This window comes from Triticum aestivum, chromosome 5B (assembly GCF_018294505.1).
Source record: "Triticum aestivum cultivar Chinese Spring chromosome 5B, IWGSC CS RefSeq v2.1, whole genome shotgun sequence".
NCBI classification, from domain to species: Eukaryota; Viridiplantae; Streptophyta; class Magnoliopsida; order Poales; family Poaceae; genus Triticum; species Triticum aestivum.
The window spans coordinates 691,362,481-691,390,334 of record NC_057807.1 but is presented as its reverse complement, the minus strand read 5'-3'; the positions used below and the strand labels follow the sequence as shown (position 1 = coordinate 691,390,334).

The window sequence follows — 27,854 nt, the reverse complement described above, 5'->3', positions numbered from 1 at the left end:
TTCTGCCGGTTGTAACTTCAAAAATTGCCTGAGGCTGTTTTAGTTCGAAGAACGGCATAGACAAAAAACATAGCCGCTGTTTCCACATTAATTCAAGTCAGTTCACATCCACAAGAGGTCTTGAGCACATCAGTTTAAAACAGAAATGCAACACCAGGGCCTTTTAAATAACTAAAACGCCGAAATTTGTTGTAAAACAGAGGAATCACCACATGAACCGACTTGCATGCAACAGTGGCATTACCACATTCCCATAAATTCAGCAAATAACTATCCAGGTCCAGCATGGGACAGATTTTGCAAGAAGCAAATTGCGCAACTTCACCAACAGGGCAACGTACGAACTGATGATTCGATGAGTGCATCTTAAACGCACATGTTTCTGAACACATGCATACCGGAAACAACCAAGAGCAACATCATCCATGTAAAACATATTTAGCCCGAAAGGGACTTTCGGCTAAAATGGCTATTCTACATTCCAAAAACAAAGCCATTCGAGTAGCATGGTATGTATAGCGCACTATTGTTCTCCGCAATCGGCTGCCTGAAAGGATTTACCTGTATCTGGATGAGAAATGACAGATGATGAAGGTGTTAGTTTGATTGACGCTCCATAATGCAACAGCAAAAGAGATAACGAAAGGCAGAGCATATATAAGACATACAGGGAGTCCCAGGGGTTGACCAGTTATGGAGCTTATGCAGCAAGAGGCCAGATGAGCAGCTTCTTCGCAGAAGTCCGTAAAAATTGCAGGAACTCCAATCCCCCTAATCATTTCCTTGAAATGAAATAGAATACAAATGATAATTAGCACCAACTTTTTAAAATAAAAAGCCTCTTACAAATATAGCTGAGGCAGTGTAAATGTGAAATTCCAAAACATGCTTCCATGAATCATGTAGCTGATGCAGTATTACAGAAACAAGAGATATCAATTGACTGCATGCATTTTTACTTTGAAATCATCAATTGAAGTTATAACTTGGAGTACTAGACAAAAGGAGGGAGGATACACCAACACAGGATCAAACAGTTGAAGTCATAAATGCATACTACGGTATGAAAGTAACTTGTTTATTATGCACTCAATACTTACAATAGTAGGCATCCAACTAGGATAAGCAGCTACACCCGCATTTGGGGCAAGTATAAGATGAGGATTTGAATCCTACCAAGAGACAAATTATTAGTAGGGGGAAGTCAGCCATACATGAAAGTACTTGACTGTCAAGCTGACAGGGAATTTCACATTTTTAAATAAGTCAAGAGTTACTGTTGAGAGAACCTTTACTATATCACCATATCTCTCATGATAGAGGCCTTTCCATATTCTCAGTGTCACCGCACTGCAATTCAAGTTCTCAGAGGAAATAGAAGATCTACACTGGCAGCTCTCACCGGAACAATTTGGATAGCTGGAAATATTTACAACTTCACCATCCCTGTAAGCAGCCATCATATCAAAATCACAAAAAAGAGCAGGAACACCAAACCAATTATCCTACTCAGTATTTGGAAATAACAGTATATGATATACCTGTTGAAAATAAGGCCTACCACTAAAATAATCCCGAAAACAGGCAACATACTGAACATCAATGTTAGGTCTACAAGATTTCTACCACTATCAAATATATGAAGGCTAGTACTGCGTGTATCATCGACTTAAGACTTGGATAGACTAAATTCGATATGAGTCAACCGGGAATTTGATCACATATGAAATAACAAATCACAACATGTACTTGCAGTGCAACAGATCGGACATGCTTTTGTACATAGACAGAGGAGAGGTCATGGCAATCAGGTATATGCAAAGGAGAGGCGACAACAATCGGAGACCTGAGTAGTTGTGTGGAGGACAGCACTGCCCAGAATCCTTATCACATGGCACCCATTTTAGGTCCTAGTTTTCGCCATTCACATGCTGGCACACTTAACTTGGCCAAACAGAATTCAGAGAACACATGTGAGATGTATTCTCCTCCTCTATTCGACCTTAAGCATTTGATTTTCTTATCTAGTTGGTTCTCTACCTCAACCTTACTGATCTTAAAGCAATTTAATGCCTCATCTTCTGCTGTAAGTTAAAACATGTAGCACCATCTTCTATGGACATCATCATACTATTTCATTGTATTAGTCAATATTGCATTCATGTGCCATCCATGTGCCAGAGCCATGAGTTGGTTGCGAGATCTTATGGGTTTCACCTCTAGCCTAACCCCAATTTGTTTGGGACTAAAGGCTTTGTTGTTGTTGTTGTTGTAGTCAATATTGCATTCGTTCGACATATGTCTAAATGGTTAAATCTAAAGGTGAAAGATTGTTCTCCCATATAGCCATGAATAGATTTCGAGGTTGGCTTGCACACAAGCAAGACAGTTAGATCCTCTGACTATGGAAAAAATCAGAACTGAATCAAGTTTGCACAAATGAATAATGTGATCAAAATTAATGCGACATAAACAAGAATTCTGAACATGACACTCCCTAAATTATTTCCAGAGTCTAGATTAACGTTCAACCTTTTCTATTTAAGATGACTAACTGGAGGCAGATTTCTAATTAGCTCTCATAAATAAAGGAACGATAAAAATATTGATGGGGAAAAAGTAAGTATATATATAAAGTTGTCGGGCAAACACAAGGAAATATCAAACATTAAAATCAAAAATCAGCTTCTGTGGCTAACCTGGATCTTGGAACTGCTGGCCCCACAAGTTCAATGCGAAGGTGGACACCTGGAAATAGTGCACGTAGTTCTGCAAACACCGCAAGCTGAAGCAGCTCTTTCTCAGGTCCTTCAGATATTTAGTAGATAATGTGCATGAAGAAAGAAAAACATCAGTGCCTGTTATCTGGTTGAAAGAGCTACACAGTACTGAAACAAAGATATTTCTCCTATGGCGAGTTGTGGTAAAATAGGAACCATCACATAATTAAAACTTGATTGTTGTGTTGTTGAGTAGTAATCAAAGACAAGCTAAGAGCCTAAGATACACTATTTGCATTCAAAGTTTCAAAGATATTGTAAGTTATAACACCCTGAATTCTGTTCTTGCTTTTATGGAAGAGAATGAGTGATAGAAATTTTGTCTCATTGAACAGCCTACAAAGCTTTCAACGTTTGCTGCAATCTGCACAATAACAGCCTAAGAAAGTTCCTGCCATGAATTAAGTACAATCTTGCTTACTACTTAATGGCATTATTGGCATGTACTTGTGCCCAAATATTTAGTGATAATCCTGTACAACCAATACAATGTGGGACGAAGTGTTAGAGTACGTAATGGGCCTAATGGGCCCGTTAGTCTTAGGGTTAATTAGAGATAAGGGTCGCTTGCTTAGGCGTCAAGTAAGCCTTGCTTGGGAGTCAAGTAAACCTCTCTATATAAAGAGAGGAGATGTATCAATCTAATCAAGCAAGAATTAAGAAGGAAATCCCTTCCCTCTTGCCCGGCCGTGGGCAGAAAGGCCCCCGGCCGGCCCTCTCGCGCCCTCCTCCTTACAGCGCCATAACAATTTGGTATCAGCTAGCTTCGGTTCGATCATGTCTTCACCGCCGCCAAGCCCGTCTCTTCCGCTGCCGGTCACCTCGTCGCCTCTGGCGACCACCACGACCGTCGCCCCGCTCCTGCCCACGCCGGGATCCTCCGTCGCGCCCGCCCCCGCCATCCTCACCCCGGAGGAGGTGTTCGGGGTGCTGCGGGACCTAACCCAGGCGGTCCAGGAGATCCACATGTTCTTGGCCGAGTCCTACGGGACGCCCCCGGCTGCGCCGCCCATCGCCGCCCCCGCGCCGCCGTGGCTGCCGTGGCAGCCGCCGCACCTGGCGGCCTTCGCCATGCTCGCCGGGCCGCTGCAACTGCCATCCATCGCCACCACCGCCCAGCCCTGGCTGCAGTGGCAGCCGCCGCTCCTAGCGGCCTCCGCCGCGCCCGGCGCTTTGCCGCAGCAGCCGCTGCCGCTGCCAGGCGCGACACCGCAGTAGCCGCTGCAGCTGCAGCAGCCATCGCCGGTCAGCTCCGCCGCCCAGTATGGGATGCCCTACGACGGGACTGCGACGACCTTGTTCCCATCAGCGCCGCCGCCATCCCAGGGCGTCCACGTCCAGCAGATCAAGTCCCCGCCGCCGCCGTCACCGCTTCCGTCTTGGATCGCTACCCGCCACATGTCGGCGGCGGTGAGGCTGCAGGCTGCTGCACACGGCCTCCTAGCGCGTCGGCGTGTGCGGGAGATGCGTGGTCTGCAGCTGCCGCTCCTCCAAGTTGCCCTTCGCTGTGCAAAGGACCTCGATCTCGTCCGCTGCGTCGGGGATCTTGGGCATGCGGTTTCCCCCACGGGCGGCGGGCATGCTGTTTTCCCCGTGGGCAGCGACCTCAAAGTCTGCGACATCGGCGGTTGGGGGGGCGCACCTCTCCTCGACATTCTCCATCGCAAGCCCTCCACTCTTCCATGTGCAGTGCAGACCAACAGTCATACACATGCACTCCTTTTGTCCAGGTGGTGTCCATGGGATCCAAGTGGTTGTACACGTGCACGTCCAAAATAAAGTGTCCCAGTCTATTTCAGGTTGAGAGTAATAACACAAGCCAAGATGTAAAAAGCTTGTTTTTAGGTGTTAGGTTTGTGTTGCGTCGAGTCATGGTTATAAGTTGGTTAGGCTGCAACTCGAGAACAAGCTGCATGACCAGGTGGGGTGTAGTGTTAGAGTACGTAATGGGCCTAATGGGCCTGTTAGTCTTAGGGTTAATTAGAGATAAGGGTCGCTTGCTTAGGGGTCAAGTAAGCCTTGCTTGGGAGTCAAGTAAACCTCTCTATATAAAGAGAGGAGATGTATCAATCTAATCACGCAAGAATTAAGAAGGAAATCCCTTCCCTCTTGCCCGGCCGTGGGCAGAAAGGCCCCCGGCCGGCCCTCTCGCGCCCTCCTTCTAACAGCGCCATAACACGAAGGTAGTCAATGAAACAAATGGTAATACCAGGAGACGCTTATACTTCTGAAATAAATTTCAGCAGGCATTAAGAAGTTTACCAACGCTTCAAGACTTTGCAAAAAATGCAATCATCCACAACTAGCCCTAGAATAGAGTGAACCTCAAAGGCATTTTAAACTAGCTTGGCCCAATAAAAAATGACGCTAGCAGGAACCATTGAAGAAGCTGGCTACCATGGAACAACCGGAGTTACACAGATGCATGCAAGCACTCTACATGGCAGAGAGCTGAACATAACAGATTTTACCTAAATAGTGAATGCACAGAGTGTCATGCCCATCATATCTTGAAGTTTGGATGCGAGATAGTTGAAGGCAATGATATAGAGTAAGTGGCTGCAAAATTGAAGCAAGTGCGGTGAACACTGGCCCGTAATGAGATTGCACAGTAAGACAAAATGGGACCGCAACTGTACAATATACTACAACAGCAGCATCTCCCTGTCTGAAAAATGCTATACAAAATAAAGTTTGCCCCACTTAACTTCAATTCCTCCCTTTACTCACTTTGCAATTAACGTTGTTCAGTATCGGACCACTTATAATTAATGATATTGATACTGTACAAGACCTTCCAAGTTTCATGCTATATGGTGACATGAAGATGGATTATCTCAATCTAAATAAAACCTTTCACACATATCCTATATACAACAATTGTATTTGCAATGCAGGCAGTGGATGTGTTTTTGTGTATATTTCTTTGTTTATTAAGGAGTTCTGTAACCAGTTGTCTCTCCTTTGTTTGGACCTTTATTTTGCCCTCCTAATATGTTCAGAATACCCCATCCCCCGTGTGCTCTTATTAACAAAATCAAACCCACCAGATGACATAATGAGTAATAGGATATTTAAAGAGTACCACTTCTGAAAACTAATAGTCCCTCTGTACAAAAATAATTTGAACTAAAACCAAGTTACTTATTTCGGGGCGCAGGAAGTATATCATAAGATATTATATTGCACATACCCAGTGAAGTAAAACTGCCACAGGTGAATGTAAAGGAAGGGATCTCCACTGAAAGTAGTCTTCCCAGCTTGCGAGGGGTGCGGGCACAGGATTTTCAGGCTCTATGGTTCACAAAAAATGTGATATTTTTAATTACAGTAAAATAAACATATTTCTAGCAACCTCACCAAATCCAGAGCTGCACCTGTACATGGGCAAAGTGAGCTTTCCATGTTCCATTCAGTTGTTATGCTGTACATTATGCAGAACAATACGAAGTCAAATTACCAGACAGTAACAACGGAATAAAGAAATAACAATTTTAAGCCATGTAAATAGTTTGTTTAAAAAATAATTAGCCACTGAGACAGTTATACCCACATGAAAATGGTGAAGACTGATTCCTAATGACCAGAAAAGGAGAGCATGTAGAAAGACTCGAAATTATTCAAGTTTGATCTATAGGATGAAAAAAGTGATAGAATTGAATACATAAAAAGTTGAGATAGAAAAGCAACTCATCGTTATATAAAAAAGTTACCCACACCCTCGTCGGCCATTACAACTCTTTTGATGCCCTATATGAAGTTAAGCGAAAAATATGAAGATGAACACAAGACTCTATAAACAACTTCCAAGCAAATTAGCAGAAAAATCACTGCCATCAGCCAGTCAAACTGTATCAGTTCAAACATTCAGTATATACATCACAGGAATTCCCTCCTGCTCCGACCACAATAGCTTAATAAGAGAAGCGAGTTCCCCAAAAAGATAGCCATAAGATCTTTAGACTTAACTAATAGTGTTCCCAAGACATGGAAGATCATACATTGATAACATGATATCATATAGAATATCAAACTGGATGGCTAAGAGTGCCTCCTCAACAAACAATAGAGTTCATTATTATGCTTAACTGACTAGATCATTCCAGGGCTGCTCTTCTGCCGCCGGCACACTGAGCATTTCTTAGTGTGTTCATTTTGCTTTCAGTTGTTTGGCTGACCTTGTCTAAGGAATGTAAAGTTTTCAATCATCAATACAACGAGACACAATGCTCATTAAGTTTTCTTGAAAAGACTAGTGTGTCATTATGCTATTTTCTTTTACAAACCTCAGGTCCTTGACACAAGCAATATCTGGGCCACACATGCATTCTGATTTCCAGAGTCCTTTCAGATGAACTTTCATCGACTCCAAAAACAAGCACCTCATACTTCGGTTCGTATGATTCTAAAATTAATAAAATGTGTGTGAGAAAACAAGACATTACAAAGCAATAGAGAAACACAAGCTCTTTAATTTGCATAAAAAGGTAACTTAGAAGAACAGGTGAGGTAAGTGCAGAACACGAATGAAGGCAATTGGTACCAAATCATTTCAAGAATCTAAGGTAGGACCATGAAAAGAACTTGAGGCACAAGAAAAATGAAAAATTACGGAGAAATGGAATATCACTATTTTGAAAAGACAGGAAGTACCAGAGCAAGAGGTTCAACGGAGAATGTGAACGGAAATTGGCTGAGCATATCAATGCGACTCATTTGTGTTGCAAGCCTTGCACATTCTTCTTTATGAACTTTCCAATGAATGAACTGAAAAGGGATTGCCAAATTAATGCATGAAAAATATATGTAAAAGGAGAATGATAAGTGATACAATTATAGAAGAATTTATTTCCTAGTACACTGCTATAAACTCCACTGACCCTGTCGATAGTGCTACATGGCTCCTAAAGTCATGTTTCCTAGTATAATTCTGCTACCTCTGTCAGAATCAAACTGCTTTTGATGGTTATCAAATAGCCCTCCATTCCTACTGCATGATGCATAGCCTACCAACCCTTCTTGACATGAAGTCTATCAAACACCCCAACCATCAGAAAAGGCTCAAGCTTAAGCGAATATAGGAGAAATACTCCTTTCAAAATGCAAAGTGAACAAAAAACTTGTCTGCAGTTTGATTTGTCCTGATGCCTGATGATTCCCTCGTTGTGTTTATGGCTTATTTAAAACAGCGACAATCACAAATTTACAACGATGTAACTCAATCCTAATGTACCCGTGAGCCTCCAATAATCAAGTGAGCACTTTTCTAGCAATATTTTCACCGAAAGGTTGCACGATCAACTAATTTGTAGTACATTCCTCAATCGAAAACCCCCAAAGGAAAATCAATCTAGAACCACAAAACCTCGATGCTACAAAGCTCACGGTATACGCAAGTCCAAATGTGCCCATTCCTTAGCCATATTTCTCTATTCAGAGTGCTACTAACATGCCGGTCATTCTTGGAGCTAGAGCACGCACTCGAATTCGCAACCCTCCCCCCAAAATTCCAAGAACTAAATAAATTGTAATGGAACAAAAGATAAAGGGATAGGTGCTACCTGGTGGCCTTTCGAGCAGTAGGCCACGGCCCCGCAGCTGCCGCACCGCCGGTGGGCGCCGCTGGCACATGGCTCCTCCACTATCCCCCTCGCCGCACACTCCATTGTCATCTGACAAGAAAAAAAGAAGGGAAGGTGAACTCTTTGAGGGGTGACAAAGACAGCTCCAGCCCACAAAAATCTGTGTAGAGCACTGTAATTTTTCCCATGTGCTAGTAGTGGTAGTGGCTGCTGGCTGGTGTCTCATCTGTTTATTTAATATTGCCGGTTGCTCAATGCTAATTACCATGTGAAGTTGTGAAGTGAACAAGTTAGATTTTGTCGATGAAGTGGTGATTTAAGCACCCTTTACTGTCGGCGCAGGTGACTGGTGATTATTAAGCTGCAAACCGCATTCAGTACTACACTATTGCAAGAAAACAAAATCTGCACCCTGCCAAGTATGCATAATAAATTACTGATTCTCAACCTTCTCAACCCTGCTGACATCCTACCAAGCCCAAGCATGTTACAAATTTCTGTCTAGTTTGTTAGAGTTGAAGAAAAGCCAACTATTTTATTTGAGAAGATAATGTATGTAACTTTAACCTACTTTGCTGTTTGTGAAGTAAAATTTCTGGTTTGCATCAAGAATGTAGGTAACAAGCCGAGGCTTTACACACCATTTCTTCAGAACTATTCAAGCCCAGCATCTAAGAAGACACGGGGAAGAAGGGAATAGAGTGGGAAATGTCTTACGGGGCTGAAGCTTGACGGAAAAGTAGGGAGATCTCGTCGACCTTGGGGCGGAAGACGGCGGGCTGTGAGGTGGAGGCGGAGGAAGCCCACGCGCTGACCAGTGGTTTTGTGAGCCGCTTTTGGGCACGGCCGGCCGGCGGGCGGTGACCGGGAGGGGCGGAGCTCGGAGGGCACCGACGGCGGGCAGAGTGGGCGGCGACGGCCGAACGGGTGCACCGGGGGGGTAGAGCGGCGGCGGCGGCGGCGGCGAGGGATCCCTAGTTTTCTCTGTCTCGCTCGATTTGAGGCTGACCTGTTTGGGCTGAGAGGGCACGTCACACGTGAACAGTATCAGTGACATGCCCCCTCCCTAAACCGTCCGATCCACAGTCAACGGACAGATCAGGATGAAGCTACAGAAGAAACACCAACAATAGGGGCAAAGAGCCCTCCATCTCTCAACTCCTTGTCCTCGTGACCAAGGGGTTGCTCCCGGTCATTATCACTCTGCCGCGGCGCCATGCTTCCCCGCTAGAGGTCTAGCCTTCCATCTCACAGTGAGCATAAAATCCGATGCCTGAAAGTTAGGGTATATGATAGTAGTTGCTATTCCCTCTGTTCTTAGATATTTGTCTTTCTAGATATTTCAACAAGTGACTACATACGGAGCAAAATGAGTGAATCTACACTCTATATACATCTGTATGTGGTAGTCCATTTGAAATCTCTAAAAGACAAATATTTAGGAACGGAGGGAGTATATATGAGTGGGTTTTGTGTCTCTGCACACGACTTGCGCGCCATTGGTAAGTAGTTGTCTCAGTTTAAATGTTCGACTTGCCAAATGGTTCTCTTCACACAACTTGCATGCCGATTGATGTAGTTGCCTCGGTTTTAACTTCATAAGGACCAAATGGTTTGACATGCAATTTTTACATTGATATTGCTATGTTTTTTCTATTGCTACTGAAACTTGCTACACTCCAATGTACATATGTTTGCACGGATAGTTCTTTATACACAAATCTGTTGTTAACTATGTGGCCATCTAAGTGGATTATCTAGTCTTTTTTTTCATTTTCTCAAAACTTGCCTAACACTTGATAACTATTTGCATCAACCACACTTGAAACCTTGACTCACTAGGTCTTGATGAGCCAATACCCGCAAGCCCAAGAGTGTCCATTTGGAATTATGTTCTCATAACCAAGGTAATGAAGAAAGACAAAAGGGGGCCAAGGGATTCTGGCAAGCTGCGTTTAAGCGTTTTTTTCTACACAACATCTTTTTTTTTTGCATCAAAATATGGCAAACTTCATGAAGGCAGTCCAGGAAATTCCCACACATAACATAGGGCAAAAAAATCATACAAACATTTCTCAGGGGTAATCACATACATAATTTCCAGACAAGTCATAGATGAAACACTAACAACTCAAACTCATAACATAAGCAAGTCATGCACACAGGATCTACACCGTGACACAAATTTTAACAGGTAAGTCATACATAATGAGAAAGGAAACACATAAACACAAGGTGTGCATGCACAAAACATGAATTGACTTTTTTTCAAACGAGCTTGATGAACTATTCTTAGATTCTCTTGAAGGGCCTAATTGGATATATGTTCTTCCTAGATGTCTAAAAACACGTATATCAGCCTATCATCCTCTACAACAAAACATAATACACAATTTTCTGAATTTTTAACTAACTAATATATTGGAATAGCAGTAACTATGTAATGCACGCATAACAATTCTCTCAAAGAATATCCGTCATGCCAAAAAGTACATAATGGGATTGAGAAGGAATAAAGCTAATAAGGTAAAAAAGAGAGTAAATACTAAATACTTGCGAAAAGTGTGGAAGGCCAGGACAATAGTTGAATAAAGAAACAAAAATAGAAAGAAAGAAAATAATAGGGCCCAACCGGGTTCGAACCGATGACCTATTGATCTGCAGTCAATTGCTCTACCACTGAGCTATGGGCCCATTAATATTGTTTCATTTTACCCTACTACATATATAACTACATGTCATTGGTAAGTAGTTGCCTCGGTTTAAATGTTCAACTTGCCTAATGGCTCTCTTTACACAATTTGCACGCCAATTAATGTAGTTGCCTTGGTTTTAACTATTCGACTTGCCTAATGGTTTGACCGGCAGTTTTACATTGATAATGCTATGTTTTTTCTATTGCTACTGAAACTTGCTACACTCCAATGTACATATGTCTGCACTGATAGTTCTTTATACACAAATTTGTTGTTAACTATGTGGCCATCTAAGTGGATTATCTAGTTTTCTTTTTCATTTTCTCAAAACTTGCCTAACACTTGATAACTATTTGCATCAACCGCACTTTAAACCTTGACTCACTGGGTGTTGATGAGCCAATACCCTCAAGCCCAAGAGCATCCATTTGGAATTATGTTCTCATAACCAAGGTAATGAAGAAAGACAAGTAGGGGCCAAGGGATTCTGGCAAGCTGCGCTTAAGCGTTTTTTTTCTACACGACATCATTTTTCTGCATCAAAACATGGCAAACTCCATGAAGGCAGTCCAGGCAATTCCCACACATACCATAGGGCAAAAAAACCATACAAACACTTCTCAGGGGTAATCACAGACATAATTTCCAGACAAGTCATAGATGAAACACTAACAACTCAAACTCATAACATAAGCAAGTCATGCACACAAGATCTACACCACGACACAAATTATAATAGGTAAGTCATACATAATGAGAAAGGAAACACATAAACACAAGGTGTGCATGCACAAAACATGAATTGACTTTTTTCAAACATGTTTGATGAACTATTCTTAGATTCTCTAAAAGGGCCTAATTGGATATATGATCTTCCTAGATGTCTAAAAACACATATATGAGCCTATCATCCTCTAAATCAAAACATAATACACAATTTTCTGAATTTTTAAGTAACTAATCTATTGGAATAGCAGTAACCATGTAATGCACGTATAACAATTCTCTCAAAGAATATCCTTCATGCCAAAAAGTACATAATGGAATTGAGAAGGAATAAAGCTAATAAGGTAAAAAAGAGAGTAAATACTAAATACTTGCGAAAAGGTGTGGAAGGCCAAGACAGTAGTTGAATAAAGAAACAAAAATAGAAAAAAAAAATAGGGCCCAACTGGGTTCGAACCAGTGACCTATTGATCTGCAGTCAATTGCTCTACCACCGAGCTATGGACCCATTAACATCGTTTCATTTTATCCTACTACATATATAACTACATGTCATTGGTTAGTAGTTGCCTCGGTTTAAATGTTCAACTTGCCTAATGGCTCTCTTCACACAATTTGCACGCCAATTAATGTAGTTGTGTTGGTTTTAACTGTTCGACTTGCCTAATGGTTTGACCGGCAATTTTACATTGACAATGCTATGTTTTTTCTATTGCTACTGAAACTTGCTACACTCCAATGTACATATGTTTGCACTGATGTTGTCAACTATGTGTCCATCTAAGTGGATTATCTAGTTTTGTTTTTCATTTTCTCAAAACTTGCCTAACACTTGATAACTATTTGCATCAACCGCACTTGAAACCTTGACTCACTGGGTGTTGATGAGCCAATACCCTCAAGCCCAAGAACGTCCATTTGGAATGATGTTCTCATAACCAAGGTAATGAAGAAAGACAAGAAGGGGCCAAGGGATTCTGGCAAGCTGTGCTTAAGCGTTTTTTTTTTCTACACAACATATTTTTTTGCATCAAAATATGGCAAACTTCATGAAGGCAGTCCAGGCAATTCCCACACATAGCATAGGGCAAAAAAATCATACAAACATTTCTCAGGGGTAATCACATACATAATTTCCAGACAAGTCATAGATGAAACACTAATAACTCAAACTCATAACATAAGCAAGTCATGCACACAGGATCTACACCGTGACACAAATTATAACAGGTAAGTCATACATAATGAGAAAGGAAACACATAAACACAAGGTGTGCATGCACAAAACATGAATTGACTTTTTTCAAACAAGTTTGATGAACTATTCTTAGATTCTTTTGAAGGGCCTAATTGGATATATGTTCTTCCTAGATGTCTAAAAACACGTATATCAGCCTATCATCCTCTACAACAAAACATAATACACAATTTTCTGAATTTTTAACAAACTAATCTATTGGAATAGCAATAACCATGTAATGCACGCATAACAATTCTCTCAAAGAATATCCGTCATGCCAAAAAGTACATAATGGGATTGAGAAGGGATAAAGCTAATAAGGTAAAAAAGAGTAAATACTAAATACTTGCGAAAAATGTGGAAGGCCAAGACAGTAGTTGAATAAAGAAACAAAAATAGAAAGAAAAAAAATAATAGGGCCCAACCGGGTTCGAACCGATGACCTATTGATCTGCAGTCAATTGCTCTACCACTGAGCTATGGATCCATTAATATTGTTTCATTTTACCCTACTACATATATAACCACATGTCATTGGTAAGTAGTTGTCTCGGTTTAAATGTTCAACTTGCCTAATGGCTCTCTTTACACAATTTGCACGCCAATTAATGTAGTTGCCTTGGTTTTAACTGTTCGACTTGCCTAATGGTTTGACCGGCAGTTTTACATTGATAATGCTATGTTTTTTCTATTGCTATACCGAAACTTGCTACACTCCAATGTACATATGTTTGCACTGATAGTTCTTTATACACAAATTTGTTGTTAACCATGTGGCCATCTAAGTGGATTATCTAGTTTTGCTTTTTATTTTCTCAAAACTTGCCTAACACTTGATAACTATTTGCATCAATCGCACTTCAAACCTTGACTCACTAGGTGTTGATGAGCCAATACCCTCAAGCCCAAGAGCGTCCATTTGGAATTATGTTCTCGTAACCAAGGTAATGAAGAAAGACAAGAAGGGGCCAAGGGATTCTGGCAAGCTGTGCTTAAGCGTTTTTTTCTACACAACATCATTTTTCTACATCAAAACATGGCAAACTCCATGAAGGCAGTCCAGGCAATTCCCACACATACCATAGGGCAAAAAAATCATACAAACACTTCTCAGGGGTAATCACAGACATAATTTCCAGACAAGTCATAGATGAAACACTAACAACTCAAACTCATAACATAAGCAAGTCATGCACACAAGATCTACACCATGACACAAATTATAATAGGTAAGTCATACATAATGAGAAAGGAAACACATAAACAAAAGGTGTGCATGCACAAAACATGAATTGACTTTTTTCAAACATGTTTGATGAACTATTCTTAGATTCTCTAAAAGGGCCTAATTGGATATATATTCTTCCTAGATGTCTAAAAACACGTATATCAGCCTATCATCCTCTAGAACAAAACATAATACACAATTTTCTGATTTTTTAAGTAACTAATTTATTGGAATAGCAGTAACCATGTAATGCACGTATAACAATTCTCTCAAAGAATATCCTTCATATGCCAAAAAGTACATAATGGGATTGAGAAGGTATAAAGCTAATAAGGTAAAAAAGAGAGTAAATACTAAATACTTGCGAAAATGTGTGGAAGGCCAAGACAGTAGTTGAATAAAGAAACAAAAATAGAAAGAAAAAAAATAATAGGGCCCAACCAGGTTCAAACCAGTGACCTATTAATCTGCAGTCAATTGCTCTACCACTGAGCTATGGACCCATTAATATTGTTTCATTTTACCCTACTACATATATAACTACATGTCAATGGTAAGTAGTTGCCTCGGTTTAAATGTTTAACTTGCCTAATGGCTCTCTTCACACAATTTGCACACCAATTAATAGTTGCCTTGGTTTTAACTGTTCGACTTGCCTAATGGTTGACCGACAATTTTACATTGACAATGCTATGTTTTTTCTATTGCAACTGAAACTTGCTACACTCCAATGTACATATGTTTGCACCGGTAGTTCTTTATACACAAATTTGTTGTTAACTATGTGGCCATCTAAGTGGATTATCTAGTTTTGTTTTTTATTTTCTCAAAACTTGCCTAACACTTGATAACTACTTGCATCAACCGCACTTGAAACCTTGACTCGCTGTGTGTTGATGAGCCAATACCCTCAAGCCCAAGAGCGTCCATTTGGAATTATGTTCTCATAACCAAGGTAATGAAGAAAGACAAGAAGGGGCCAAGGGATTCTGGCAAGCTGTGCTTAAGCGTTTTTTTTCTACACAACATCATTTTTCTGCATCAAAACATGGAAAACTCCATGAAGGCAGTCCAGGCAATTCCCACACATAGCATAGGGCAAAAAAATCATACAAACATTTCTCAGGGGTAATCACAGACATAATTTCCAGACAAGTCATAGATGAAACACTAACAACTCAAACTCATAACATAAGCAAGTCATGCACACAAGATCTACACCGTGACACTAAATTATAACAGGAAGTCATACATAATGAGAAAGTAAACACATAAACATAAGGTGTGCATGCACGAAACATGAATTGGCTTTTTTCAAACAAGTTTGATGAACTATTCTTAGATTCTCTTGAAGGGGCCTAATTGGATAGATGTTCTTCCTAGATGTCTAAAAACACGTATATCAGCCTATCATCCTCTACAGAACATAGTACACATTTTTCTGAATTTTTAACTAACTAATCTATTGGAATAGCAGTAACCATGTAATGCACGCATACCATTTCTCTCAAAGAATATCCGTCATGCCAAAAAGACATAATTGGATTGAGAAGGAATAAAGCTAATAAGGTAAAAAAAGAGTAAATACTAAATACTTGCGAAAAGTGTGGAAGGCCAAGACAGTAGTTGAATAAATAAACAAAAATAGAAAGAAAGAAAATAATAGGGCCCAACCGGGTTCGAACCGGTGACCTATTGATCTGCTATCAATTGCTCTAATACTGAGCTATGGGCCCATTAATATTGTTTCATTTTACCATACTACATATATATAACTATATGTCATTGGTAAGTAGTTGCCTCGGTTTAAATGTTCCACTTGCCTAATGGCTCTCTTCACACAATTTACACTCCAATTAATGTAGTTGCCTTGGTTTTAACAGTTCGACTTGCCTAATGGTTTGACCGACAGTTTTACATTGATAATGCTATGTTTTTTCTATTGCTACTGAAACTTGCTACACTCCAATGTACATATGTTTGCACTGATAGTTCTTTATACACAAATCTGTTGTTAACTATGTGGCCATATAAGTGGATTATTGATGAAAATATGCCCTAGAGGCAATAATAAAATTGTTATCTATATTTCCTTATATCATGATAAATGTTTATATTCATGCTAGAACTGTATTAACCGTAAACTTAGTATATGTGTCAATACATAGACAAAATATATTGTCCCTAGTATGCCACTACTAGACTAGCTCGTTGATCAAAGATGGTTATGTTTCCTAATCATAAACATGTGTTGTCATTTGATGAACGGGATCACATCATTAGGAGAATGATGTGATGGACATGATCCATCCGTTATCTTAGCATTATGATTGTTACAGTTTCATTGCTACTGCTTTAGTTTCATTGCTACTGCTTTCTTCATGACTTATACATGTTCCTCAGACAATGAGATTATGCAACTCCCAAATACCGGAGGAACACTTTGTGTGCTGTCAAACGTCACAACGTAAATGGGTGATTATAAAGGTGCTCTACAGGTGTCTCCGAAGGTGTTTGTTGGGTTGGCATAGATCGAGATTAGGATTTGTCACTCCGTGTTTTGGAGAGGTATCTCTGGGCCCTCTCGGTAATGCTCATCACTATAAGCCTTGCAAGAAATGTGACTAATGAGTTAGTTACGGGATGAAGCATTACGGAATGAGTAAAGAGACTTGCCGGTAATGAGATTGAACTAGGTATGATGATACCGCCGATCGAATCTCGGGCAAGTAACATACCGATGACAAAGGGAACAACATATGTTGTTATGCGATTTGACCGATAAAGATCTTCGTACGATATGTAGGAGCCAATATGAGCATCCAGGTTCTGCTATTGGTTATTGACCGGAAATGTGTCTCGGTCATGTCTACATAGTTCTCGAACCCGTAGGGTCCGCATGCTTAACGTTCGATGACGATTGGTATTATGAGTTTATGTGATTTGATGTACCGAAGGTTGTTCGAAGTCCCGGATGATATCACGGACATGACGAGGAGTCTCGAAATGGTCGAGACGTAAAGATCGATATATTGGAAGGCTATATTTGGACATCGAAAGGTTCCGAGTGATTCAGATATTTTTCGAAGTACCGGGGAGTTACGGGAATTCACCGGGAGAAGTAATGGGCCTTATTGGGCTTTAGTGGAGAGAGTGGAGAAGGGACAAGAGGTGGCGCGCGCCTCCCTCCTGCCCAAACCGAATTGGACAAGGAGTGGGGGCGCAGCCCCCCTTTCCTTCTCCCTCTCCCTCTCTTTCCTTCTCTCCTACTCCGAATAGGAAAGGGAATCCTACTAGGACTTGGGAATCCTAGTAGGACTCCCTATGCTTGGCACGCTGAAAGTGCAATCATGCCCTTAATCATATTTTGATGTTGATGAAAACACATATGCTTGAGACTAATCATGTTTATCAAGTATATCTCAGGATTATGTTCCAAAGACCGTGTGCATGGATCATGACTAGGGACAAAAAGCATATAACTCAAGAATGGAGATACAAGATGTTGACTTCATTTATGTTTTGTTCTTGAGTATAGGGATCCCGCACTATTAAGAGGGGATCGATGGATCTAGTGAAAAACTTGCTCAAAAGCTACTATTTCTATACCTTACCTTCGGACGTCCGGTCCTTCTTGATTGCCCGGACGTCTGGCCACTTCCGTACGTCCGGCGTTCCACAACAAAAGCATTTCTACGGATGTCCGGAACTCTCCAGACGTCCGACACTTTCACAACAGAAGCATTTTTACGGACGTCCGGACCCTCCGGTCATCTGTGCTCCGGATGTCCGGCCCTGCTCAGACGTCTGTATCCTGTACACTTGGTTGTGGCTCACATTTTCACAGTGGTCGGTCGTCCGATGACTGTCGGACGTCCGGACCTATTTGTGCCTCTGGACGTCTGACGTTCTCCGGACGTCCGGCCCATCCTGTACCCAAAACGGTCACTTTTACCCACCACCTATATATATACCTTTCCCTTCCACAGGAGAAGGTTGACCATTCACCTTGAGCCTATCAAGAACACTCCTCACTCTCTCTCTCTCATTCATCCACACTAAATCCTAGATTCCCAAGTGTTCTAGGAGCATTTGAGAGAAGTTCTCCAATCAAGTGATAGATCCACTTCTTCCCCTTCTGTGCACCAAAGGAATTCGTGACTCGAGCAACTTTTGAGCTTTTCCCCATCGTTCTTGTTACTCTTGGAGGTTGGAGACTCCTAGGCGGTAGGAGTCATTGGAGAGGAATCGAACTTTGTGATTACCCTCGGAAAAGTTTGTGAGGGTTTGGAGACCACCCCAAGGTCTACCACTAGTGGTTGAGAAACGCCTCCGTGGTGTTGTCTCAAAGGGAGAATAGGGTGAGCCTTCGTGGTGTTGGTGTGCCTTCGTGGTAACATCCACCTCTCTAACGGTGACTAGCTTCCCTCCAAGGAAGTGAACATCGGCATACATCCTCGTCTCCCGGAGTTGCGGTTATTCCTAACCCTAACTCTCTACTTGTGGTTACTTGTCTCTTTACACTTACGTACATTATATTGTGCTTGCCTACTTACGTGTTTGTGTTGTTTGCTTAGTACCTTGTCCTCACGTGCAATTGTTAGGCTCATCTTCATATTCCGCATTATTGCCTAAAATTGCCAAGTAATAATTAAAATTTGTAATTGTACCTATTAACCCCCCCCTCTAGGTCCATCTCGATCCTTTCAATTGGTATCAGAGCCTCGTGCTCTATTCTTGTGGCTTAACCGCCCTAGAGCGAGATGAACCCAGATGGGACTCCCCTAGTTGTAGATCTAAGGATAAAGGCGAGGTTTCTTCGGAAGTCAAGTCCTTTACGTCTCAGGATCTAGAACGGGCCCTTGCTAAGCAAAAAGAGGAGCATGATGCTTCTCTTGAGGCCTTGGTCCAACTGAGATTAGCCACGTTGTCCGCGGTGCTTGCACCACACTCAAGTGGTGTGGGTTCGAGGCCAACCGTGCCTACATCATCACTTGGTCAACAACCTCCTAGCAATGAACACGCCAGTGTTCCTTGGCTTTATGCAAGACCTCAGGTTGAGAAACCAAGATATAATCCTCAAGGCAAACCTCCTTTATTTAGTGCTACTTCTGATTTTTCTTTGTGGAGAGTTGCTATGCAGGATCATCTTCGACATGGAAACGATGAGATGCTGGAGATTATAGAGTATGGCTATCATGTGGTTGATCCAAAGAACCCCACACCAAGAGAAATATATGACAAGAACCTCAATGACACGGCAATCATGTGTATAAGGAGAGGTATGGATGAAAAGCAAAGGAGACCGTTCATACACATCAGAAGTGCCAAGGAACTATGGGAAAGTATTATACGATCCAGGACTGGCACTTCTACCCTCCGGAGTGCTCAATATGAAATTGCCAAGGGGCAATTGCAAAACTTTTGTATGGAAAAAGGTGAAACCCCCAATCAACTCCTTGAGCGTCTCTTGACTCTCACTGCGGATATTGATTCATGTGAGTGTGACAAGACACAAAGATGGATTCAACATGACTAAGAGGTTTCTTGTGGATAAGTTGCTTCATGCTCTTGCTCCATATCATCATCAAATGGTGTGGGATATAAGACAACACCATACCTTCAAGAAAATGACTACATATGACATCATATCCACCTTCCAACTATTTGAAGAGTCAAAGGCTAATGCCACAAAACATCTTGCCATGCATGGTTCCCCATCATCAAAGATCAATCTTGCATTGAAGGCCAAGCAAGTATGTGAAGATGAGCAAAGTGAAGAATAAGAAGAAGATGATGATGATGAAGATGGTAATGAGATTGACTCCGACGAGGGCCCTTCGTATGAAGACATGGCTCTTTTTGTCAAGAAGTTTAGCGCCGGAAAATTCAAGGGAAGATTTCAAAAGAAGAAAGTAAGAAAATGCTACAACTGTGAAGAAACCAATCACTTCTCCAACGAGTGCCCTTATGAGAAGAGAGAAAATAAACCAAGGTTTCCCAAGACCTTTCCCAAGAAGAAGTTACCAAATCCTTTGAACTCCAAGCTCAAGAAGAGAGATGGAAAGGCAATGGTTGCTCAAGAAGAATCTGATCCGGATGATGTTAGTGGTGTTGCCGGAGTTGCTCAAGACTCTCAAAACACGTCGAGGTTAGTAAACAAGAGTGGTGACATGGTCACCTACAACTACATGAAAGATTACAAGGGCAACGCTCACAAGTGCCTAATGGCAAAGGCCATGGTTGAAGAAGGAGAGGACCAAAGCTCTTCTGATAAGGTCAAGGTAACTCCACGATCAAATCCTCCTCTTTTCACACCTTCTACTCCTAGTGATGAGTATCTAGATGCGGAGGATAGCTATGAGGATGATGATCTAGATGATCCTATGATTGCTAAACTTAATAAGTTCATGTGCTCCCTCAAAGGAAAGAAACTCACTATGTTTCGTATGCTTATGGAGATGGTGAGTAAGCACACCATCACCATTAAGGAACTCGAAACCCTCGTCACCGAGGAAAAGGAAAAGTGTGAAATCCTTGAGCGGAAAGTCCAATATGAGGAAGCACGAAATGATGAACTATGCTTAAAAATTGGTGCAAATATTGATGTTCACACTAATGATGTTGCCTCCTTAAAAAAGGCTATTGACTCTTGCGAAGAGTTAATGAATGATAAAAGTAAGCTTGTGAAGTCTCATGCTTCTCTATCTAAGGATTGTGAGCTTCTATCCGTGTCTCTCAAGACTAAGGAAGGAGAGCTCACCATTCTTAGAAAGAGTTTTGAGACGCTCAAACTTACTTATCTTGAAACTTTAGCCAAGGCTTACTCTTCCCCTATTATAAATGTTGATGCTTGTGCTACTAACTCTAGTAGTGATCTAGCATCTATTCTTGAGGAAAATCGTTTTCTCAAGGCTCAAATTGAGAAAGGTCTCATGACATGTGCTCAAGGGCAAAAGAATCTTGATGAGATTTTGAGTCAACACAATGAGGTGTTTGCCAAAGAGGGACTTGGGTTTGACCCGAGCACAAGCAAGAAGAAGACGTCCTCCCAAAAGTGCACAACTCCTCTAAACGAAACATTTGTAAGAGAAGGGCACAAGGAGAAAGGTAAGGTTGTGAGTGGGAAGGCCACAAGGGGCATGCCCACTCTCAACAAGCCTAAAGAGTTCATGCCTCCTTCCTATGTACTTCGTAAGACTAAGGATGGAGAAGTCTTTGCAAAATTTGTTGGTCCTGGAAATGCATTCCGGTTCTATGCTATTTGGGTCCCTAAGACCCTTGTAACTAACCTGAGAGGTCCCATTGCAAAATGGGTGCCTCTAACCAAGTCCTAAATTGTGTGTAGGTAAGCTTCTCCGGTGGAGTGAAATGGGTGATTGATAGTGGATGTACAAATCATATGACCGGAGATAGCAAATTGCTCTACGATTTCATGGAAGCAATTCAACCATTCATGAGCATTATGTTTGGTGGAGGTTCAAAAGGACAGATCGTGTGTGTAGTGCATGCATAGCCGGGAAGCAACATCAATGAAAGCACCGACCCAAGAACATAGTATCTACTTCAAGGCCCCTGGAGCTCCTTCATGTGGATCTTTTTGGGCCTCCTTCATGGGATAGTCTTGGTCGAAAAAAGTATGGGCTTGTCATTGTTGATGATTACTCAAGATATACATGGGTGTTCTTCCTCAAGTCCAAGGACGAAACGAAGATCACCTTCATTGATTTTGCCAAGCAAGCCCAATGCAAGTTTGACAAAGAAATCCGGGCAATAAGAAGTGACAATGGCTCTGAGTTCAAGAACTATACCTTGGAAGAATTTCTTAGTGATGAAGGGATTGAGCATCAATATTCAGCTCCATACACTCCTCAGCAAAATGGTGTAGCCGAAAGGAAGAACCGTACACTTGTAGAGATGGCAAGGTCCATGTTGGATGAATACAAATCACCACATAGTTTTTGGGCCGAAGCTGTCAATACCGCATGCCATGCATCAAACCGGCTCTTCCTCCGCACTATATTGGAAAAGACTCCATATGAGCTTCTAACTAGAAACAAGCCAAATGTCAAGTACTTTCGTGTATTTGGGTGCAAATGTTTCATCCTCAACAAAAGAGAACGGTTAGGAAAATTTCAATCCAAAACAATTGAAGGTATATTTGTTGGTTATGGATCAAACTCTCACGCCTATAGAGTCTACAACAAATCCAATGGATGTGTTGTAGAAACTTGTGACATGGTGTTTGATGAATTTAATGGCTCCCATGGGTAGCAAGTTGATCTAAGTGATGTAGGTGAGGAAGATTCTTCTCAAGACATTTTGACCATGGGTGTTGGTGTACTTCTTCCTATGGAACAAGAACCTCATGATGATGAAGAAGAAGATGGAGGTCTCACACATCATCAAACTACTTCAACATCCATACCACCACAAGCTCCTATTGTTCAACCGATACCCTTAGCCCATGTTGAAGAGGATGATCAAGTCTCTCTTAATGATAATCATCAAGAACAAGATCATCATCAAGAGCAAGAACAAGAAAGTCCAATCATTGATGATGAACCTCAACAAATGCAACATGAACACGAAGATCTTCCTCCACACGTGAATGATCCATATGTTGAAGATGTGGATGATGGACATGAAGTTGAACCTCGTGAAACCCTCACCTCCATCATGCCTCGAGTGGCCGGTCGTGTTGATGTTGACAAAATCCTCACCGGCATCTCGGAAGGTAGAGTCACTCGTAAACATTTGACAAACTTTTGTGCTCACTTCTCGTTTGTGTCTAGTATTGAGCCACTCAAGGTACAAGAGGCATTGATGGACAACGATTGACTAGTTGCTATGCAAGAAGAGTTGAACAGTTTTGAACGCAACCAAGTGTGGTCATTAGTCAAGAGGCCATCTACCGAGCACAACGTCATTGGAACAAAATGGATTTTCAAGAACAATCAAGATGAAAATGGTGTAATCATTCGCAACAAGGCAAGGTTAGTGGCACAAGGGTACTCACAAGTTGAAGGTTTGGACTTTGGTGAGACCTTTGCCCCCGTTTCCCGTCTTGAATCCATTCACATCTTACTTGCTTATGCCGCTTTCAATGGTTTTACATTACATCAAATGGATGTGAAGAGTGCTTTCCTTAACGGTCCTCTACAAGAAGAAGTATATGTGTCACAACCACCCGGGTTCGTTGATCCCTTTCACAAAGACTATGTGTATAAACTTCATAAGGCTTTGTATGGCCTCAAACAAGCACCTCGTGCTTGGTATGATCATCTGAAGAAGTTTTTACTCGATGATGGTTTTGTGAGAGGGGTGATCGATCCCACTCTTTTTACTAAGAGGGACAAGGGTGATTTGATCCTATGCCAAATCTATGTAGATGACATCATTTTTGGTTCTCCTAACATTCATTTGTGCAAGAAGTTTGCGGCTTCAATGACCAAGAATTTTGAAATGTCACTCAATACGGATTTGAAATTCTTTCTCGGATTTCAAATTCAACAATTTCAAGAAGGAATTTTCTTATCTCAAGCAAAGTACCTCAAGGATATTCTAGAAAAGTTTGGTATGTCTGATGCTAGTCCATGCAAGACACCCATGCCAACCAAAATTACTCTCACTAAAGACACAAATGGTACTCCTTTCGACCCATCTACTTACCGCTCTATGATTGGTTCATTGCTTTATCTTTGTGCATCTAGACCAGACATCATGTTCAGTGTACGCATGTGTGCTAGATTTCAAGCTTTCCCTATGGAAAGTCATCATAAGGCGGTTAAGCATATTCTTAGATACCTTGTTCACACCCCAAAGTTGGGCCTCTAGTACCCCAAGGATGCTAAGTTTGATCTCATTGGGTACACGGATGCGGATTGGGCTGGAGACAAAGTGGATCGTAAGTCCACATCCGGTGCATGTCAGTTTCTTGGACGATCCTTGGTGAGTTGGTCCTCGAAGAAACAAAATTGTATTGCTCTATCTACCGCAGAAGCTGAATACATTGCTGCCGCTAGTTGTGCAACTCAGTTGTTATGGATGAGGCAAACTTTGAAGGATTACGGTATCACCTATAGAAATGTGCCTCTTCTGTGTGATAATGAAAGTGCCATCAATATTGCTGAGAACCCCAAAGATCATCTCCGCACCAAACACATTGATATTAGGTATCATTTCTTGAGAGATCATCTTGAAAAGGGAGATATTCACATTGATCACATTGGCAGAGATTTTCAACTAGCAGATATCTTCACCAAACCTTTAGATGAAGCAAGGTTCTGTCGACTTAGGCGTGAACTTGGTATCTTGGAGCTTGACAACATTATGTGAAATCTAGTACCCATTCATGCATGAATCTAATGCTTGTCGTGATGTAGGCATATACTTAGGGGGAGACATTCAATTCATGAATGTTCTCACCCTACTCAATGCATAAAAAGAACCAACACTCTCAAAGTAACCATGGGTCTAGACCTATGGTGCTTTAACATGATGGAGTAGTGACTATGCACTCAAAGTTCAAATCTTTCCATGTCATGTCATGTCTACTCAGACATTGTGGCATTAGCCACCACTTGTAGTATATGGCTATGATTGGGTGAGGTAGGGTATTAGTTACTACATAAATAATTTTTTTTACTGTGGACAAAAATTGCCTTCTCCTCATCATGATCAGCACTTGCACCTTTGCCTCCTGTCAAACTTCTAGCGTCGGACGTCTGTAGGTTCCGGACGTCCGTGTGGTTCTTCAATGCCGGTCGTCCATAGGCATCCGGACGTCCGTAAATTCTTCTTTGATTACCATCGACTGGTCGTCCGGCCTCTCCGGACGTCCGTAAAATCCACTTGGGTCCCCTTAGTTGGCCTAGACGCCGAAACGACGGACGTCCGTAAGACTCCGGACTTCCATAACAAACTTTCTGTTACAATCTGTCCGGTCGTCCGAAGCCGTCGGTCGTCCGTAGAATCATCTCTGTCATCCTCTACTTTCTGTTGGTCACGACTCCGGTCGTCCGTACCCCCCGGACGTCCGGATGCATATTCGACTCCGGACGTCCGGACGTTTTTACTGGCCACTATATATACTGCGCGGTAGGGTTTCTCAACTGACCACATCCTCTATCCGCTCGTTCCCCACCGCCGCCGCCGCTCCTGCCGTGTGGCCACTCACCGCGGCCGCACGCCGCCGTGCCCCTCGCCGGGGGCTTCTCTCCTCCGCGGATCTGCAGCCCGCTTGGCGCTGCTCCAGCCCGTCCAGCCCGTCGGCCACCTGCTCCAGCACGCCGCTCGTCTCCTCCGTGTTCTTCCTTTCAAGGTAGGGCACAACCTTCCCCCATCATGCATTCACCCTGATCTATGGAGGGGTGTTGATATGTGCCTTCCTTCTCCCCTAGGTCACGATTCCTCGGTCCAAGCACTCAGCTCGCAAGCAAGTCGCCGGAGGACCGGCTCGTCCGTCTCATCGTGGTGGCTCCGACGACTCCCAGGAGGAAAATCGCCCTCGGAAATGTGCCACTCGTTCTCCCAGCTCGTCCAGTGATTCCTCCTCGGAGGGGTCGGACTTTGAGGATGAGCTTGAGGAGGTGGATCCGTCCCCAATGGTTGGTGTTCGCGTCGCTGCACCCAAGCCGGGCACTCGTCGTCCAACCTTTCACCCTCCTCCTCCTCCTCCGGTGCAACCCCACGGTGATGCTTGCCACATCTCAATTGAGCCTCCACTGCCACTCGGCCGTCATATTAAGAGTTTCAACAAGGTGCCAAAAACTTCATATCTTAAATTGCGTCGTGATGTAGATCAATTTACTGTCGTTAGGGATTCTCGGGATAGTCGCTTTCGCACAAATGTCCAAGCTAACATCTTCACCACGATTGTCATCCCTAAGGGCTTGTCACTTCATGTTTGCATTGATCTTGAGCACATTCGCACTCATCCAGAGAAATATCCGGGAGCCATTGAGCTCATTGAGTCGTCCAATCTAGCTGCTCCATTCGCCTTTCAACATGATTTTAACCACGCTGCCATCCATCAGTTTTATGCCACATGTTACTTTGCTCCTGATAACACTGTCACATGGATGACCTCCGACACTGCACTCACATCATCTTATGCTCAGTTTGTCACTGCCCTTGGATTTCCCGACACTGGGTTCAAAATCCATAAGGATGACCCCAACCATAAGCCCAAGGGCATTGCGGTCTGTGCGGATCTCCTTAGACCCATATCAACTTTGTCTGCCACTGAAAAACAAAAGGGTCTAAACCAAGTCTCCATTTGGCGCTTTCCATTCAACATCATTTATCAGTGTATCATCCGCACCATCTATCCCAAGATGGGTGACAAGGGCTCCTGCAGCAGCTACTACATTGATCTCATGCATCGCCTCTTCACATCTCCTAAAGGGAAGATCAATGTTCCACACTTTCTATGGCATGAGATCCGCCTTGCTAGCTTCCAGCACAAGAGGGCTTTTCCTCATGCACCTTTTATTCAGGCTTTTATCGAAAGTGTAGCTCCCTTTCCTATTGCCTGCACTCATGTACATGAGCGATGGGTCATTCCCGCTCACATGGCGGCTGATCATGTTCCTCCTCCTCCCGCTACTGCTAGTCGCACCGCCGCTAGTGTTCCTTCTCATGCTACCCATCCTCCTTCCAGTGCTGTCCCCTTTGGGCACATTGCTCGTTTTCTTGGGAAGGCTCACTCAGTCATGATGAAGATGTTCACCTACCATTGCTCCCAACACCACGATGTGGTCACTCGCATGGTCACTTCCAAGAACGCTCTGAAGGCTCGTCTGAGAGACTCAGGAGTGTATGATGTGAGTGACGATGAGCGTCTTCCTGCAGACCCCCCTTCTGACTTTGGTTTTCCCTCCGGTCCTGAGTGGGCTGATTTCTTCAACGAGGTTGGTGGCAGTGGTGTTCATGATGATGATGATGAGGATGATCTCTAATGCTATTATGTTTTCCCCCTAGTTCTCTATTTTCTTTGGATACTTGATGCCAAAGGGGGAGTAGGCTCCATATGCATGTTATTCTAGCTCATTATGTAATCAAACTTATTGTTATGGATGTGTTTTAGCTTGTACTGAACCTATGTTATGAGTTTGTTGAATCTGAGATTTGGTGAATCTACATGTGAAGAATTTATATAAAGTTTAACTCTTGATTATCGTGTGTATGAAATTTGGTTATACTGGAGGCATCATTTTGAGGGGGAGCCCTCATCACTTTGTTTTAGTAGTATCTATGGTATCACTTTGAAGGGGAGCTCGCTCGCTACTCATTCTTATTATGGTTATTGAGCTCCACAACAAATACTTCCGATTACTATTATGAGTATGCATATGAGTTGTCATCAACTACCAAAAAGGGGGAGACTGAAAGTGCAATCATGCCCTTAATCATATTTTGATGTTGATGACAACACATATGCTCGGGACTAATCATGTTTATCAAGTATATCTCAGGATTATGTTCCAAAGACCGTGTACATGGATCATGACTAGGGACAAAAAGCATATAACTCAAGAATGGAGATACAAGATGTTGACTTCATTTATGTTTTGTTCTTGAGTATAGGGATCCCGCACT

At 42.3% G+C, this 27,854-nt stretch overlaps 1 protein-coding gene and 5 non-coding genes across 6 annotated transcripts; all 6 read right to left on the bottom strand.

Moving 5' to 3' along the window:
* Positions 1-222: 222 nt before the first annotated feature.
* On the bottom strand, positions 223-9,453 carry LOC123114280 (zinc finger MYND domain-containing protein 15). Its single transcript, XM_044535700.1, has 12 exons — positions 9,080-9,453; positions 8,342-8,452; positions 7,434-7,547; positions 7,067-7,185; positions 6,158-6,204; positions 5,974-6,074; positions 5,252-5,339; positions 2,700-2,808; positions 1,290-1,446; positions 1,101-1,172; positions 669-782; positions 223-567 (listed from the first exon to the last, which is right to left on the bottom strand). The coding sequence occupies exons 2-12, from the start codon at positions 8,450-8,452 to the stop codon at positions 475-477; spliced, it is 1,125 nt and encodes a 374-aa protein (XP_044391635.1). The 5' UTR covers positions 9,080-9,453; the 3' UTR covers positions 223-474.
* Positions 9,454-10,984: 1,531 nt separating this feature from the next.
* TRNAC-GCA (transfer RNA cysteine (anticodon GCA)) lies at positions 10,985-11,056 on the bottom strand. The gene has a single exon. It is a non-coding gene; the product is annotated as a tRNA-Cys (tRNA).
* A 1,164-nt stretch (positions 11,057-12,220) lies between these two features.
* TRNAC-GCA (transfer RNA cysteine (anticodon GCA)) lies at positions 12,221-12,292 on the bottom strand. Its single transcript has one exon. It is a non-coding gene; the product is annotated as a tRNA-Cys (tRNA).
* A 1,147-nt stretch (positions 12,293-13,439) lies between these two features.
* On the bottom strand, positions 13,440-13,511 carry TRNAC-GCA (transfer RNA cysteine (anticodon GCA)). The gene has a single exon. It is a non-coding gene; the product is annotated as a tRNA-Cys (tRNA).
* Positions 13,512-14,683: 1,172 nt separating this feature from the next.
* Positions 14,684-14,755, bottom strand: TRNAC-GCA (transfer RNA cysteine (anticodon GCA)). The gene has a single exon. It is a non-coding gene; the product is annotated as a tRNA-Cys (tRNA).
* A 1,161-nt stretch (positions 14,756-15,916) lies between these two features.
* On the bottom strand, positions 15,917-15,988 carry TRNAC-GCA (transfer RNA cysteine (anticodon GCA)). Its single transcript has one exon. It is a non-coding gene; the product is annotated as a tRNA-Cys (tRNA).
* Between the last annotated feature and the right edge of the window lie 11,866 nt (positions 15,989-27,854).